At 46.5% G+C, this 18,579-nt stretch overlaps 1 protein-coding gene across 1 annotated transcript in view; it reads right to left on the bottom strand.

The window, feature by feature from the left end:
- Positions 1 to 18,579, bottom strand: part of LOC116361914 (voltage-dependent T-type calcium channel subunit alpha-1I-like) — a 148,154-nt gene that overhangs the window by 46,448 nt on the left and 83,127 nt on the right. The window contains exon 2 of the mRNA XM_031816315.1: positions 17,858 to 18,125. Coding sequence (XP_031672175.1) covers positions 17,858 to 18,108 — 251 coding nt within the window. The 5' untranslated portion in view covers positions 18,109 to 18,125. The remainder of the gene's footprint in view (positions 1 to 17,857; positions 18,126 to 18,579) is intronic.

Raw genomic sequence — 18,579 nt, 5'->3', positions numbered from 1 at the left:
CAATACACACATAGAACACAATACACACACAGAACACAATACACACACAGAACACAATACACACATAGAACACAATACACACATAGAACACAATACACACACAGAACACAATACACACACAGAACACAATACACACACATAGAACACAATACACACACAGAACACAATACACACACATAGAACACAATACACACACAGAACACAATACACACACATAGAACACAATACACACACATAATACAATACACACATAGAACACAATACACACATAGAACACAATACACACACAGAACACAATACACACAGAACACAATACACACATAGAACACAATACACACACATCATACAATACACACACAGAATACAATACACACACGGAATACAATGCACACATAGAACACAATACACACGTAGAACACAATACACACACATCATACAATACACACACATCATGCAATACACACACATAATACAATACACACAACACAATACACACATATAATACAATGCACACAAAGCACACAATACACACGCAGAATACAATACACACATAGAACACAATACACACATAGAACACAATACACACACATCACACAATACACACATAGAGCACAATACACACATAGAACACAATACACACACAGCACACAATACACACATACCACAATACACACACACAGAATACAATACACACACAGAGCACACACAGAACACAATACACACATAGAACACAATACACACACAGCACACAATACACACACAGAATACAATACACACATTTAACACAATACACACAGAGCACACAATATACACACACATAGCACAATACACACATAACACAATACACACATATAACACAATACACACATAGCACAATACACATATAACACAATACACACATAGAACAAACACATTCTCATCCCGTGTGTGTGAGATAACAATAGGTTGTCATAACATAATTTAAACAGCGTCTGGATCTCTGGTAGCCCCTCTCTCGCTCTCTTGCACGCTCACACACACACACACACACACACGCACACACACAGTGATGAAGAGCCTGGAGTTGGCACTTTCTGCCACTAAACTAAGTGGTACTGAATTGTGCTGTCAGCTCTCATTAGAGAACAGCTGACAGAAATAGAAAATAGAGAGAATCCAGTTTATCAGAGGAAGACAGGAAGGAAGCAGGGAAGGTCTGTATTGAAACTAATAAATCACTTCATCTAGTCAGTTATGACATTATATCCTAATACAATCTCCCAGTGCAGTCAAAAACGTTTTAGGATATTTCCACACTTTGGATTGAAAGAACTATCTGAAATGGTCAAAATGATGATAATGCTCTTTTAGTGTAAGAACTGGTCTAGACGATCCTATTCGCCAATCAGGGCTGTATATGTAAATATATTTATATTTGTATCGACACGCCCAAATGATCAGACTGAGTACTTCAATAACTAAAGTAGGCTCAGTGAATTAAATAATAAAACATGTATTGGGAGTTATTAGACATACAGTGATGATTTAAAAGATGATTTAAAAGACTGCACTGGGGCTTTAAACTTTCAATGTCTTTGAACCTCCGAGAGTTGGATTAACGTTAGACCAGAAAAGCTAACTAACAAGCTTGTGTGTGCAGAGCGGCACCAGAATTCATATTTTTGTAGTTAATAAATCCAATGTGAAACGCGATATCTATAGCATCATTAACCAGCATTGAAAAGTGAATGCATTATTCTCGAATAAAAATAAAAGAAGCCACGCGTGTAACATCAGTAGGCTACAGCTACGCCTCGGAGATGGAAGGGCAGGTAGCCTACAAGCACACAAACTGGCAAAGATATTACGTTTCTGATTGACAGAGGGAGGGCTTTGCACAAGCACTTTGTAGAGTTTTTTGTGGGACTGAAAAAAAATGTCCGGAATGTAAAAGATCGCTAGTTTCCATGCTTTTAAAATAACGGTTCTGTTCCAGAACAGTGTAGATCACATTCGTTCCCGGTTCTTATTCGGTTCCTTGAAAATGCCTTGTTATTTTCCTGGTTTTCAGTTCTGTTCCCTGAACCGGTTCCAATTCCTGGTCTAAATGTGTGTATGTGTGTGTACCCACGTTTGCGTCCATCTGCATGTGTGTACATGTCCCCATGTGTGTGTGTGTGTCAGAGGTGAGCCCTGTAATAAGCTTGATTTGTTCAATCAAGCCGGGGGAGGCTGCATAGACCTAATTGAGATCATCAATTACTGGCCAGAGTCAATGGCCTTTATCGGATTGCAATACATCCACAGGGAGGAGGTGATAGGTCAGACAGTTGGATTCAGAGGTCAGCTATTGGTCCAATAAGGATACATGTGTATTAGAGGACAAAAGACTAGATCACCAGATCACACTGGGCCTGTGTTGTGTTTAATTCTGCTTCCCTCTTCAGATTTGATCCCTACTTGCAAAACTGAACAAATCTGCATAATACTATTATTGACCAAATAGCTCTCACAGTCTCACGTCACAGTCTCAAACATCAAATTTCGAAGTGTTTAAGGTTAAGTTTAGGCATTAAAGGTTAGGATTAAGGTTTGGTATAGGCTTAAAACCAAAATCTCAAAAACAACTTTATCGCTGGGTTCGAAATTGGATTCGCCATCCCCGTCCACATCGCTCAAACTAAACCAAAATCTACTTGAAGGTAAAATCTACTTGCTCACTGTTGCCCCCTAGTGGCCAGTTTCCATGCCATCTCCCGACATCCTCAGACATGGATGGACGTCGAATATGGGTGACCTGGCTATTATTGACACCATTGATAAAGATGAGCAAAAATGACTGTATAAAATAAATAACATTCATGCCCAGGCTAGAGCAGGGTCACTGGGCAGGAGTTGGCCACGCGGTGGGGTCAGGGCTGGAGGTTTGGAGGTAATATCACCCTCCTACTGGAAGTGTTTATTCTGCATCATCACCAACACCTACTGTACAGGACTCGCTCTCCCCATCTCTCTTTCTCTCTCAGTCCCCATCTCTCTTTCTCTCTCAGTCCCCATCTCTCTTTCTCTCTCCCTCGCTCCGTCTATCTCTCTCTCTCTCTAGCATGTTCCATCTCTCTCTCTCTCTCCCCATCTCACCCCGCCCCCTCACTCTCCCTCTCTGACTTTCTCTCTCTCGTTCAGTCTCTCTGAGGCCTGAGAAGGCAGTCACCAGTGCAATTAGAGTCTCCATGTTCTTCCCTCCTGTCTCTTTAACTCGACAGGCACACACACACACACACACACACACACACACACACACACACACACACACACACACACACACACACACACACCTGTCTAAGCTAGACAGGCACTAGGCAAAAGTTCACTCCTACACCACGCTAACTATCCACCCTAGTCTCCCCCTGTTCTTTCGCTCTTCAAGAAAGAGCTAGCTAGCAATCTTTCCCTCTCTCGTTCTCTGCCTCTCAAAGACAGTGCTAACTATGGATCCCAGGTAGATTAGCTTCTGCAGGAGCTCAATGGGGATCCAAATAAACAAACAAACTACTATCCACCCTTGTCTTTCTTCTCATTCACTAGATCTCACACTTTTATTTCTAGAAGCCTCTCAGCCAAAAGTGCTAACTATCCACTCCTCCCTTTCTCTCTCTCCATTGCACCAACTGTTCATATCTCTCTGTACCTTGAGCAGCATGCTAGTGTATCTATAATTACCCTTTCCCCCATCCCTCACTCGCCGACTATCTGTTTTCATCCTTTCATCCTGCAGCCCCTGTCTCACACCGTTTCCCCTCATTATAGCAGTGTTGCTCCTCTCCTTTCCTCATGTTCCTCTTCTTTATTGGGCTGTTTCTACTTCCTGTGTAGTGGTTTCCTCACTGGTAGTAAATGTGATGCTTTATTGTGTGACTGTCTGTATATATACCAACATGTATTTCTCAATCAATGGGGTATTCACACTTAACCCTACATGTAGGGTACCAGGAAAAAGTTTGGACACACCTACTCATTCAAGGGTATTTTCTACATTGTAGAATAATAGTGAAGACATCAAAACAGTGAAATAACATATGGATCATGTAGTAACCAAAACAGTGTGACACAAATCAAAATATATTATAGATTTTAGATTCTTCAAAGTAGCCACCCTTTGACTTGAAGACAGCTTTGCACACTCTTGGCATTCTCTCAACCATCTTCACCTGGAATGATTTTCCAACAGTCTTGAAGAAGTTCCCACATGTGCTGAGCATGTATGGTGGTTAACTGTGTCTTGAATTCTAAATAAATAACAGATAGTGTCACCAGCAAAGCACCCCCACACCATCACGCCTCCTCCTCCAAGCTTCACGGTGGGAACCACACATGCGGAGATCATCCGTTCACCTACTCTGCGTCTCACAAAGATACAGCGGTTGGAAACAAAAATCACAAATTTGGACTCATCAGACCAAAGGACACATTTCCACTGGTCTAATGTCCATTGCTCATGTTTCTTGGCCCAAGCAAGTCTCTTCTTCTTATTGAGGTCCTTTAGTAGTGGTTTCTTTGCAGCAATTCGACCATGAAGGCCTGTTTCACACAGTCTCCTCTGAACAGTTTATGTCTGTTACTTGAACTCTGTGAAGCATTTATTTGGGCTGCAATTTCTGAGGCTGGTAACTCTAATGAACTTATTCTCTGCAGCAGAGGCAGCTCTGGGTCTTTCCTGTGGCGGTGCTCATGAGAGACAGTTTCATTATAGTGCTTGATGGTTTTTGTGACGACAGTTGAAGAAACTTTCTTGACTTTTTATGGATTGACAACTTCATGTATTAAAGTAATGACGCACTGTCGTTTCTCTTTTCTTATTTGAGCTGTTCTTGCCATGATATGGACTTAGTCTTTTACCAAATAGGGCTATCTTCTGTATACCACCCTTACCTTGTCACAACTGATCACATTAAGGAGGAAAGAAATTCCACAAATGAACTATTAACAAGGCACACCTGTTAATTGAAATGCGTTCCAGGTGACTACTTTCTGAAGCTGGTTGAGAGAATGCCAAAAGTATGGCTGTCATTAAGGCAAAGGGTGGTTACTTTGAAGAATCTTAAATCTTAAATATATATAACATATATAACATATATTTTGTTTTGATGTCTTCACTACAACGTAGAAAATAGTCATAATGAAGAAAACCCCTGGAATTAGTAGGTGTGTCCAAACGTTTGACTGGTGCTGTATATTGTAAGTGTTTGTGTGCATGTTAGGCTATTGAGCTTTCTCTCTCCTCTATCCCCCTCTCCCTATCTCTTTACACTATCTCCTCAATCCCCCTCTCCCTATCTCTTTACACTATCTCCTCAATCCCCCTCTCACTTTACACTATCTCCTCAATCCCCCTCTCCCTATCTCTTTACAATATCTCCTCAATCCCCCTCTCCCTATCTCTTTACACTATCTCCTCAATCCCCCTCTCACTATCTCTTTACACTATCTCTTCAATCCCCCTCTCCCTATCTCTTTACAATATCTCCTCAATCCCCCTCTCCCTACCTCTTTACAATATCTCCTCAATCCCCCTCTCCCTATCTCTTTACACTATCTCCTCAATCCCCCTCTCCCTATCTCTTTACACTATCTCCTCAATCCCCCTCTCCCTATCTCTTTACTCTCTCCATCTCCTCTATCTCCCTATCTCTTTACACTCTCCATCCCCTCAATCCCCCTCTCCCTATGTCTTTTACACTCTCTATCCCCTCAATCCCCCTCTCCCTATGTATTTTACTCTCTATCCCCTCAATCCCCCTCTCCCTGTATTTTACACTCTCTATCCCCTCAATCACCCTCTCCCTATGTCTTTTACTCTCTATCCCCTCAATCCCCCTCTCCCTGTCTTTTACACTCTCTATCCCCTCAATCCCCCTCTCCCTATGTCTTTTACACTCTCTATCCCCTCAATCCCCCTATCTCTTTACAATACCCCCTCAATCCCCCTCTCCCTATGTCTTTTACTCTCTATCCCCTCAATCCCCCTCTCCCTGTCTTTTACACTCTCTATCCCCTCAATCCCCCTCTCCCTGTCTTTTACACTCTCTATCCCCTCAATCACCCTCACCCTATGTCTTTTACACTCTCTATCCCCTCAATCCCCCTCTCCCTGTCTTTTACACTCTCTATCCCCTCAATCACCCTCACCCTATGTCTTTTACACTCTCTATCCCCTCAATCCCCCTCTCCCTATGCCTTTTAAAGTCTCTATCCCCTCAATCCCCCTCTCCCTATGCCTTTTAAAGTCTCTATCCCCTCAATCCCCCTCTCCCTGTCTTTTACACTCTCTATCCCCTCAATCCCCCTCTCCCTATGCCTTTTAAAGTCTCTATATCTCCTCAATCCCCCTCTCCCTGTCTTTTACACTCTCTATCCCCTCAATCCCCCTCTCCCTGTCTTTTAAAGTCTCTATATCTCCTCAAGCCCCCTCTCCCTGTCTTTTAAAGTCTCTATCTCCTCAATCCCCCTCTCCCTGTCTTTTAAAGTCTCTATCTCCTCAATCCCCCTCTCCCTGTCTTTTAAAGTCTCTATATCTCCTCAATCCCCCTCTCCCTGTCTTTTAAAGTCTCTATATCTCCTCAATCACCCTCTCCCTGTCTTTTAAAGTCTCTATCTCCTCAAACCCCCTCTCCCTGTCTTTTAAAGTCTCTATCTCCTCAATCCCCCTCTCCCTGTCTTTTAAAGTCTCTATATCTCCTCAATCCCCCTCTCCCTATGCCTTTTAAAGTCTCTATATCTCCTCAATCCCCCTCTCCCTGTCTTTTACACTCTCTATCCCCTCAATCCCCCTCTCCCTGTCTTTTAAAGTCTCTATATCTCCTCAATCCCCCTCTCCCTATGCCTTTTAAAGTCTCTATATCTCCTCTCTCTCTTTCACTCACTTCGATATTAATAATAGAAAAGCCTTTTCTTGACATGACAAGAGACTGAGAAGCAGCCTGTGTAACACTGCCAGTGTTAGTCCCACTAAAACACTGGATAAATAACAAACACTAACATTTCTCACTCTGTTTTCCATCTCACTCTCTATTTCTCCTCGCCATGTTGTCTTCCTCCCTTCCATAACCCTCCTCTCCCTCCATCCTTGGTATTTTCCTCTCATTTCTCTCTACAGTGTATTCCCAGGCAGGAAACAGCAGACAGGGAGTGGGTGGAGGCAATATATGAACAAATTTGAGACGACAACAATAGTTATCTCGCTCTGTATCTCTTTCCCTCTCTCTCTCTCCCCCTCTCTTTCTCTCACACACACACACACACACACACACACACACACACACACACACACACACACACACACACACACACACACACACACACACACACACACACACACACACACACACACACACACACACACTTCCTCTTCCTCCCCACTTCCCACTTTCTTTGAACAGCTAAACTTCCTGAAAAAACTGCAGAGAAAAAAGCAACAGGAGCTTTGATCTCCCAAAGGTCATCTGGAGGCCAGAAACCCTGATCCACCTCCTTTAATCAGGGGAAATATGGGGGACCCTAACCCTGACCCTAATGTTTGACCTCTAACCCCACACTACAACATAACCTCTCTCTTTCATCTACTGTCTAGGGCACCTGCAAAATATGGCGCTGTGTCTGTTTAGGTCTGTTTATGTCTGTTTGGTTGATACTCGAAAATAAGTAACTACATAAACATCCTAAACTCAACTCCATTTCTGAAATTGGATGATATTTCCTGAAAAAAATGAAATGGCTACTGTAGATGGGCTATGAGCTTTGATGTGTTTTTGTTGGTCAAAGTCTCCTCTCCTACCCTGTAATGTACAATGACAACAACATACAGTGACATGTAGTAGGATATATACAGGACAACAAGACAATTCCCCTGTTAATCCATCCAAAACATAGCCCTTGAAGCCTAGTTCCTAATAGAGCTGTTATCATTCGAACCATCCTATTGTCTCCAGCTGCAGTGCTGTGGCCGCTCTCTCTCTCTCTAGTCAGTACAGTATTCAGTGAAGCGTGTCTCTGTCTCTCCCCACCCACTCACAGGCCCAGCCAGGAGCCACGGGGTTAACAGAGCCCATCAAACAGCCATTTAAACCCCATCTCCATTCAACAGGCATGCCAGAGAGGCACAGATAGATGCAGAGGCAGAGGCAGGTTCTGACACACACATTGAAATCAAAGGGGGATTGAATAAGCCGCTACACCTTTGAATGACACATAATGACAATAGGTGTTCCTGCCACACATGCACCTGCTGGAACAAAGTGAGCAATTGTGCTCGTTTTTTCCCTCTCTTCCATTCTTTCACTCTGTCTATCAGGATGGATGTTAGGGTAAGGTGTGACTGTAGAGATATGGAGAGAGTATGGGTGAGGGTAGTGGGGTTGAGCAGGCTGGGTAGAGAGAATATGCTTGATAGACATTGCATTGTAATTCTATGAGGTTAGAATTAGACAGAGAATCAGATAGATAGACAGAACGTTCTGGAATACAGAGCACAGCAGTTAGTGTGCAGCCAGACAGAACACTCTGGAATACACAGGCACAGAACCAGAACCATATAGGGAGAGTGTGTGCGTGTGTTTGCATTTGCGTGCACTCGCATGCATGTTTGTGTGTGCATAGGAGCGTGCATGCACGCGTGTGTGTTGCATGTATATGTGTGTGGATTCATCCGTGCAGGAGAGGAAGAGAGGAAGAGAGACAGTACCATGTACACACCACATTCCATCATCACACCATCCATCATCACCACATGAGAGCCGGCCCGTGCACTGATTGGCTACGTGTGCCTGCTGCCATCCAATGATTGGCTGTGTGGTACCTGGTATTGAATCAGAAGTGGTACCCTGGTCTCTGTGGAGTCTCTTAAACCCCTCTACAGCCCTGTCACACACAGAGAGAGAGAGACCAGGCGCTAATGGAGTTGATCCTGGATGTGACAGAGAGGTGTGAAGAGAGGTACAGAGAGAGAGAATAAGTAAGAGGGAAAAGGGAGATGATGTTGAAGAGGGAGAGAGGGAGAGAGAGAAACATTGTTTCCAATAATTACGTTAAGTAGAGAGTTTCTCCTGAGTGGCTGACAAGGAGTAGACAGCGTGAGGAGAGCAGAGGGGAAGGAGGAGCAAAGAGAAGGAAGTGATGAAGTAATAGACAGAGGAGAGGTTGGAGGAAGAGGAGAAAGGGGGGAGCCAAGGGAGATAAGGTGGACAGAGAACCGATAAGAGTAGGTAGGGTGAAAGATGGATGAGTGAGAGGACGGAAGGAGGCAGAAGGGAGGAGAGAGAGTGAAAGAGAGACTCAGGTGGTAGTCCTACAAGGAGACAGTTAGTGATGACTATCTGAGGTGTGTGGATATCCGTCTCCATCGTGGTAACAAGCTGTCAGATATAGAGAAGATCATGGGCCGCGGAGGCCGGTCACCCCGTTAGAACCCCGTGAGCCAATCAATCTCCGGAGAGAGAGAGAGAGAGAGGAAGATGGATGGATGGATAGATGGATAGACAGATGTACGAAGAGGAAAGATAGGAGGGAGATAAGAGAGACAAAGAGGTAGAGGAGAGACAGTAGAGAGAGGGAGAGGGTGAAATAGGATATAAGAATCACACTCACAGGCTCACAGCTAGCATGAAGCCATGAGTCCCATCACACTCACAGGCTCACAGCTAGCATGAAGCCATGAGTCCCATCACACTCACAGGCTCACAGCTAGCATGAAGCCATGAGTCCCATCACACTCACAGGCTCACAGCTAGCATGAAGCCATGAGTCCCATCACACTCACAGGCTCACAGCTAGCATGAAGCCACGAGTCCCATTACACTCACAGGCTCACAGCTAGCATGAAGCCATGAGTCCCATCACACTCACAGGCTCACAGCTAGCATGAAGACACGAGTCCCATTACACTCACAGGCTCACAGCTAGCATGAAGCCACGAGTCCCATCACACTCACAGGCTCACAGCTAGCATGAAGCCATGAGTCCCATTACACTCACAGGCTCACAGCTAGCATGAAGCCATGAGTCCCATCACACGCACAGGCTCACAGCTAGCATGAAGCCATGAGTCCCATCACACTCACAGGCTCACAGCTAGCATGAAGCCATGAGTCCCATCACACTCACAGGCTCACAGCTAGCATGAAGCCACGAGTCCCATTACACTCACAGGCTCACAGCTAGCATGAAGCCATGAGTCCCATCACACTCACAGGCTCACAGCTAGCATGAAGCCACGAGTCCCATCACACTCACAGGCTCACAGCTAGCATGAAGCCACGAGTCCCATTACACTCACAGGCTCACAGCTAGCATGAAGCCATGAGTCCCATCACACTCACAGGCTCACAGCTAGCATGAAGCCACGAGTCCCATTACACTCACAGGCTCACAGCTAGCATGAAGCCATGAGTCCCATCACACTCACAGGCTCACAGCTAGCATGAAGACACGAGTCCCATTACACTCACAGGCTCACAGCTAGCATGAAGCCATGAGTCCCATCACACTCACAGGCTCACAGCTAGCATGAAGCCATGAGTCCCATCACACTCACAGGCTCACAGCTAGCATGAAGCCATGAGTCCCATCACACTCACAGGCTCACAGCTAGCATGAAGCCACGAGTCCCATTACAATCACAGGCTCACAGCTAGCATGAAGCCATGAGTCCCATCACACTCACAGGCTCACAGCTAGCATGAAGACACGAGTCCCATCACACTCACAGGCTCACAGCTAGCATGAAGACACGAGTCCCATTACACTCACAGGCTCACAGCTAGCATGAAGCCACGAGTCCCATCACACTCACAGGCTCACAGCTAGCATGAAGCCATGAGTCCCATTACACTCACAGGCTCACAGCTAGCATGAAGCCATGAGTCCCATCACACTCACAGGCTCACAGCTAGCATGAAGCCACGAGTCCCATCACACTCACAGGCTCACAGCTAGCATGAAGCCATGAGTCCCATCACACTCACAGGCTCACAGCTAGCATGAAGCCACGAGTCCCATTACACTCACAGGCTCACAGCTAGCATGAAGCCATGAGTCCCATCACACTCACAGGCTCACAGCTAGCATGAAGCCACGAGTCCCATCACACTCACAGGCTCACAGCTAGCATGAAGCCACGAGTCCCATTACACTCACAGGCTCACAGCTAGCATGAAGCCATGAGTCCCATCACACTCACAGGCTCACAGCTAGCATGAAGCCATGAGTCCCATCACACTCACAGGCTCACAGCTAGCATGAAGCCACGAGTCCCATTACACTCACAGGCTCACAGCTAGCATGAAGCCACGAGTCCCATCACACTCACAGGCTCACAGCTAGCATGAAGCCACGAGTCCCATCACACTCACAGGCTCACAGCTAGCATGAAGCCACGAGTCCCATCACACTCACAGGCTCACAGCTAGCATGAAGCCATGAGTCCCATCACACTCACAGGCTCACAGCTAGCATGAAGCCACGAGTCCCATCACACTCACAGGCTCACAGCTAGCATGAAGCCATGAGTCCCATCACACTCACAGGCTCACAGCTAGCATGAAGCCATGAGTCCCATCACACTCACAGGCTCACAGCTAGCATGAAGCCATGAGTCCCATCACACTCACAGGCTCACAGCTAGCATGAAGCCATGAGTCCCATCACACTCACAGGCTCACAGCTAGCATGAAGCCACGAGTCCCATCACACTCACAGGCTCACAGCTAGCATGAAGCCACGAGTCCCATCACACTCACAGGCTCACAGCTAGCATGAAGCCACGAGTCCCATTACACTCACAGGCTCACAGCTAGCATGAAGCCACGAGTCCCATCACACTCACAGGCTCACAGCTAGCATGAAGCCACGAGTCCCATCACACTCACAGGCTCACAGCTAGCATGAAGCCACGAGTCCCATCACACTCACAGGCTCACAGCTAGCATGAAGCCACGAGTCCCATTACACTCACAGGCTCACAGCTAGCATGAAGCCACGAGTCCCATTACACTCACAGGCTCACAGCTAGCATGAAGCCACGAGTCCCATCACACTCACAGGCTCACAGCTAGCATGAAGCCACGAGTCCCATCACACTCACAGGCTCACAGCTAGCATGAAGCCACGAGTCCCATCACACTCACAGGCTCACAGCTAGCATGAAGCCACGAGTCCCATCACACTCACAGGCTCACAGCTAGCATGAAGCCACGAGTCCCATCACACTCACAGGCTCACAGCTAGCATGAAGCCACGAGTCCCATCACACTCACAGGCTCACAGCTAGCATGAAGCCACGAGTCCCATTACACTCACAGGCTCACAGCTAGCATGAAGCCATGAGTCCCATTACACTCGCAGGCTCACAGCTAGCATGAAGCCATGAGTCCCATCACACTCACAGGCTCACAGCTAGCATGAAGCCATGAGTCCCATTACACTCACAGGCTCACAGCTAGCATGAAGCCACGAGTCCCATTACACTCACAGGCTCACAGCTAGCATGAAGCCATGAGTCCCATCACACTCACAGGCTCACAGCTAGCATGAAGCCATGAGTTATGTTCCCTATTGGTTGCATCACAACAAGCAGGTGAGTGTTTTTGCACCTAAAAAACATAGAAACTCAAGGTTGCTCTCGTATCCCTGGTTCTATGATTATATGAGTGAGATGTAGCACATATGGGAAATCATCTTTTCGCATTTCACCACAGAAAAAAAAAATTTACCTCATCAATCTAAATACAATACTCTACAATGACAAAGAAAAAACTGGTTTTTAGATTTTTTTTGCAAATGCATAAAAGATACAAAACTGAAATATCACATTTAAATAAATATTCAGACCCTTTACTCAGAACTTTGTTGAAGCACCTTTTTGGCAGCGATTACAGTCTCAAGTCTTCTTGGGTATGATGCTACAAGCTTGGCTTGGAATTGGAGTTTCTTCCATTCTTCTCTACAGATCCTCTCAATGTATGTCAGGTTGGACGGGAAGCATCACTATTTTCTGGTCTCTCTAGAGATGTTAGATCGGATTCAAGTCCGTGCTCTGGCTGGGGCACCCAAGGACATTCAGAGTCCCGAAGCCACTACTGCGTTGTCTTGGCTGTGTGCTTAGGGTCATTGTCCTGTTGGAAGGTGAACCTTCGCCCCAGTCTGAGGTCCTGAGTACTCTGCAGCAGGTTTTCATCAAGGATTCCTCTGTACTTTGCTCCGTTCATCTTTCCCTCGGTCCTGACTAGTCTCCCAGTCCCTGCCGCTGAAAACATCACCAACTCATGATGCTGCCACCACCTTGCTTCACTGTAGGGATGGTGCTAAGTTTCCTCCAGATGTGATGCTTGGCATTCAGGCCAAAGAATTCAATCTTGGTCCTTTAGGTGCATTTTGGCAAACTCCAAGCAGACTGTCATGTGCCTTTTACTAAGGAGTGGCTTCTATCTGGCCACTACTATAAAGGCCTGATTGGTGGAGTGCTGGGTTGTCCTTTTGGAAGGTTCTCCCATCTAAACTTAATTAAGTTTAACTGGCTTAATTAAGCTAACTTGGCTAGCTTATTGGAAAGCAAGCTAACCACACTAGCTAGCAATTTTATCTTCACATAATGTAGCATTGCTAGCTCTTTCCTCTTGTTTAGTTTAACCTATGTTAAAATGTTTGCGTTAACTAAAACAACCAAGTTTAGGAGGATATCAGCACGAAGTCCAACACAGCTCCCACATGGTCCTCATCGGCTAGCACTGTGCTAGTGACAGCATACCTTAGCCATGCTAGATAGCTGCTAGTTAGCTAATGCCTTACAAGCCTGGCTATAGCGTTACGCCGCGCTGTCTCCCATTCTAACCCTCCGGGCTAACACGTAATTTTCTACAACAGGCGCTACTACACTACAGTGTTTAATTACAATGGCCACTGCTGCCCCATCCCAGGGACAGCCAGGCCAAGCACTCAAACCCCCACGTTCTTGCGCTTTCGGCTCCATGATTGCGAGGAAAGGCTCTCACCTTCTCTGCATCAACTGCTTGGGAAAGCAACATGCTCAGGCAGCTCTCGACGACCCCGTGTCCTGCACGCATTGTAAAAAAAGGACGAGGGAGGGTTTGAGGAGGAAACTAGTATTTGAAAAAGCACTGCAATCACTTGCAAATAGGTATTAACTCTGCTCCTTGTAATTTTGAATATCTATGCTTTGGGTAAGTGGTGGGGTGTGGTAGACAGGTCCCCATCTCCCCAGAGTGTCTGAATCTGGGGGTTTAGGACTGGATTATATTATTTCTCTTTTTAGTTCATTAAGCTGATGAGCCTGCTCATATCTCAGCCTGACTGACTCATAGCCTGACGTATGTGGGGCATGATGATGAGCATATTGAAGGTGAGTAAGTGCTAGGCCAGACATATCTAATGTCCAATCAGTTACACAGACAGCAGAAATCTCTGTCCTATCTCTGTGCCAATACATAAAGAGACACAGGCCTCTTTGTCTGGTCAGGAGAGACCAGAGATAATATCTTAGGATAATAAACCAGAGGAGAGGAAAGGAGAGGAGAGGGGACAGGAGAGGGGAGTGGAGAGGAGGAGAGTGGAGGGGATGAGAAGGGAGGGGAGGAGAGGAGAGGTGGAGAGTGGGGAGGTGAGTGGAGTAGATGGGAGGAGAGGGGAGGAGAAGGGGGGGAAGAGAGAGAGGTGGAGAGTGTGGATGAGAGTGGAGGGGAGTAGAGTAGAGCAGAGGGGAGAAGAGGGGAGGAGAGTAGAGGGGAGGAGAGGTGGAGAGTGTGGATGAGAGTGGAGGGGAGTAGAGTAGAGCGGAGGGGAGAAGAGGGGAGGAGAGGTGGAGAGGGGGGTGTGGCTTCACGGTAAGCAGGCAGGCATATAACATGGCAACGTACGCAAGCACACACGCCTTTCCGTACTCACACACACAGACACAAACACAAAAACACACACAGAAGCATGTAAGATGAAGAATAATGTCCGAGGGTGAAATGAATGAGAATAGAAAGTCATGGAGAGAGAGAGAAAAGAGAGAGAGTTGAAAAGAGAGGGGAGAGTTGGCCAGAGGGAGTAAGAGAGAGATGAAAAAAGAGATGGGAGAGAATAGCAGAGGGAGTAAGAGAGAGATGAAAAGAGAGATGGGAGAGATGGGCAGAGGGGGTGAGAGAGAGATGAAAAGAGAGAGGGGAGAGATGGGCAGAGGGAGTGAGAGAGATGAAAAGAGAGAGGGGTGAGATGGGCAGAGGGAGTGAGAGAGAGATGAAAAGAGAGAGGGGAGAGATGGGCAGAGGGAATGAGAGAGAGATGAAAAGAGAGAGGGGAGAGATGGGCAGAGGGAGTGAGAGAGATGAAAAGAGAGAGGGGAGAGATGGGCAGAGGGGGTGAGAGAGAGATGAAAAGAAAGATGGGAGAGATGGGCAGAGGGGGTGAGAGAGAGATGAAAAGAAAGATGGGAGAGATGGGCAGAGGGAGTAAGAGAGAGATGAAAAGAGAGATGGGTCGAGGGAGTAAGAGAGAGATGAAAAGAGAGGGGAGAGATGGGCAGAGGGAGTGAGAGAGAGATGAAAAGAGAGGGGAGAGATGGGCAGAGGGAGTGAGAGAGAGATGAAAAGAGAGAGGGGAGAGATGGGCAGAGGGAGTGAGAGAGATGAAAAGAGGGAGGGGAGAGATGGGCAGAGGGAGTGAGAGAGATGAAAAGAGAGAGGGGAGAGATGGGCAGAGGGAGTGAGAGAGAGATGAAAAGAGAGAGGGGAGAGATGGGCAGAGGGAGTGAGAGAGAGATGAAAAGAGAGAGGGGAGAGATGGGCAGAGGGAGTGAGAGAGAGATGAAAAGAGAGAGGGGAGAGATGGGCAGAGGGAGTGAGAGAGATGAAAAGAGAGAGGGGAGAGATGGGCAGAGGGGGTGAGAGAGAGGTGAAAAGAGAGAGGGGTGAGATGGGCAGAGGGAGTGAGAGAGATGAAAAGAGAGATGGGTGAGATGGGCAGAGGGAGTGAGAGAGATGAAAAGAGAGAGGGGAGAGATGGGCAGATGGAGTGAGAGAGAGATGAAAAGAGAGAGGGGAGAGATGGGCAGAGGGAGTGAGAGAGAGATGAAAAGAGAGAGGGGAGAGATGGGCAGAGGGAGTGAGAGAGAGATGAAAAGAGAGAGGGGTGAGATGGGCAGAGGGAGTGAGAGAGATGAAAAGAGGGAGTAAGGGAGAGAATGAGAGACATGCAGAGAGTGGAACAGTGTGTGTGTGTGTGTGTGTGTGTGTGTGTGTGTGTGTGTGTGTGTGTGTGTGTGTGTGTGTGTGTGTGTGTGTGTGTGTGTGTGTGTGTGTGTGTGTGTGTGTGTGTGTGTGTGTGTGTGTGTGTGTGTGCAGAATCACCACCTCATCCAACAACAAACACCCGAAACCCAGAAATTCCCAAGCCCTGTCTCTCCATGTATTACAAAATTATGATCTGTGTGTGTGTGTGTAACACGCTTGTGCTCTGAGTCATCACCATGGGCCAGAGTTGGCCAATCAAAGGCGTCCGTGTTTGGGGCGATGTGAAATAAGATTGGGAAACTTCCTGGCTAGAGGCCGATCACACACACACCAATCTTACACACTAGAAAGCCTAGCAAATCCCTCAAAACCCTGACAGTACATCAAAGACTGAACAGCCTCAATGGAGAGAGAGACTTCCTCAGCATTCACTGCAGATTATCACCTGGGTCAGCCACGGGAAAGAGTGTTTGTGCCAACACACTCCTAGATGGACACACACACACACATTAACACACACACCTACTGAAGCAAACTTATATCCAGTTGCAGTCTGTCAGAACAGAGCAAAAAAAGTTGGCATTGACAGGTTGGTCAACTTTCTCCATCATTCAGCATTACTGAGTGGATCAACACCGGGGTTGAATATAGAGACAGTAAAGTAGACTTACTCAGGTCAGGACATCAGGAGATACTGAGCTTTCAGGCAGACTGGGATCAGGCCAGAGGGAGGCGAGGGGGAGAGGAGAGGAGGGGAAAGAGAAAAGGTAAGAGATGGTGGAGGACAGATAGGATGACGAGGAAAGAGGGAAGGGTTGAAGGGTTTAGAAGAGGGCTATAAGAGGCATGAAGAGGCAATGAGAGATGGAGGGAGACTGAGGTTGAGAGAGGTGAAGGGTGAAGAGGGGGAGAGCTGAGTAGGTTTGATTAGTTCAGTGGAAGAATATTAGAGGTGAGAGGTCAGGAGATAGGGGTTCAGGGTAAGAGTCTGGGATATGGACATAATGACATATAGAATATGTTATAAGGATATATATAATTACCTTTTTTTAACTAGGCAAGTCAGTTAAGAACATATTCTTATTTACCATGATGGCCTACCAGAAGGCAAAAGGCCTCCTGCAGGGACGGGGGATGGGATTAAATATAACAAATTTAATAAAAGGACCAAACACACATCATGACAAGAGAGACAGCACAACACTACATATAGAGACCTAAGAAACATAGCATGGCAGCAACACATGAAAACACAGCATGGTATCAACACAACATGACAACAACATGGTATCAACACAACATGACAACAACATGGTATCAACACAACATGACAACAACATGGTATCAACACAACATGACAACAACATGGTAGCAACACAACATGGCAGCAGCACAACATGGTAGCAGGCACAGACAACAGCACAAAGGGTAAGAAGGTAGAGATAATACCACACGACGCGAAGCAGCCACAACTATATAGGATGAAGACCATTTAAGTGTGAGAGGTGATGGATGACATTTTGGGGGTTAGGGGTCAGGGGTCAGAGGCCAGGTGTCAGAGGTTAGGGGTCGGAGGTCATCTCAGCAGTAGTAAAGGATATGGGCTGGACACCATGTGTATGCACCAGCTGCGGGGACAGGTGGTCTGCTTGAGACAGAAGAACACCACAGGTGCAAGTTCAGGGAACGGCACCACCAGCGTGCTGAGGTCACTGCCGATGCTGATGTCATCGCCTGCCCCTCCCGCCTCCTCGATGATGTCATCAGCCTGAACCGGGCCGTAATCCTCGCAGAGCCCCGCCCCCACCGGGGACACGCCCCCAAGCGGAACGGGACACTCCTCACTCGTCATGGCAACTTAGCAGAGGTCTGGAGGGAGAGAGAGGGATGGAGAGAGAGAGACGGGTAAGAGAAGAACACACACACACAGACTAGATCGATGTCAACAATCATTGCACTTTCATTGACAATTCACTTACAGCTCTTTAGCAGCATAAAACCTCTCTATTTCCTTACCTATCCTCTGAATGGATTTACTCTAATGTAAACAGTCATCTCTAGTACACTCCATCTCTTCGGTTTTGTGCCTGAGTACTAGAAAAACAACAGATATCCTCTCCTGTTGAATAGTGATTGAGTCGGCCATATGGAGATAAAGACATGGAGAGATAAATAGATTGAGATAAAGAGATGGAGATAAAGAGATGGAGATAAAGAGATTGAGAGAAAGAGATGGAGAGATAAAGAGATGGAGAGATAAAGAGATGAAGAGATAAAGAGATTGAGAGAAAGAGATGGAGAGATAAAGAGATGGAGAGATAAA

This window comes from Oncorhynchus kisutch, unplaced genomic scaffold (genome assembly GCF_002021735.2).
Source record: "Oncorhynchus kisutch isolate 150728-3 unplaced genomic scaffold, Okis_V2 scaffold776, whole genome shotgun sequence".
Taxonomy (NCBI): Eukaryota; Metazoa; Chordata; class Actinopteri; order Salmoniformes; family Salmonidae; genus Oncorhynchus; species Oncorhynchus kisutch.
Note: the sequence above shows the minus strand (reverse complement) of the source record. Positions and strands in the feature narration are given on the sequence as shown.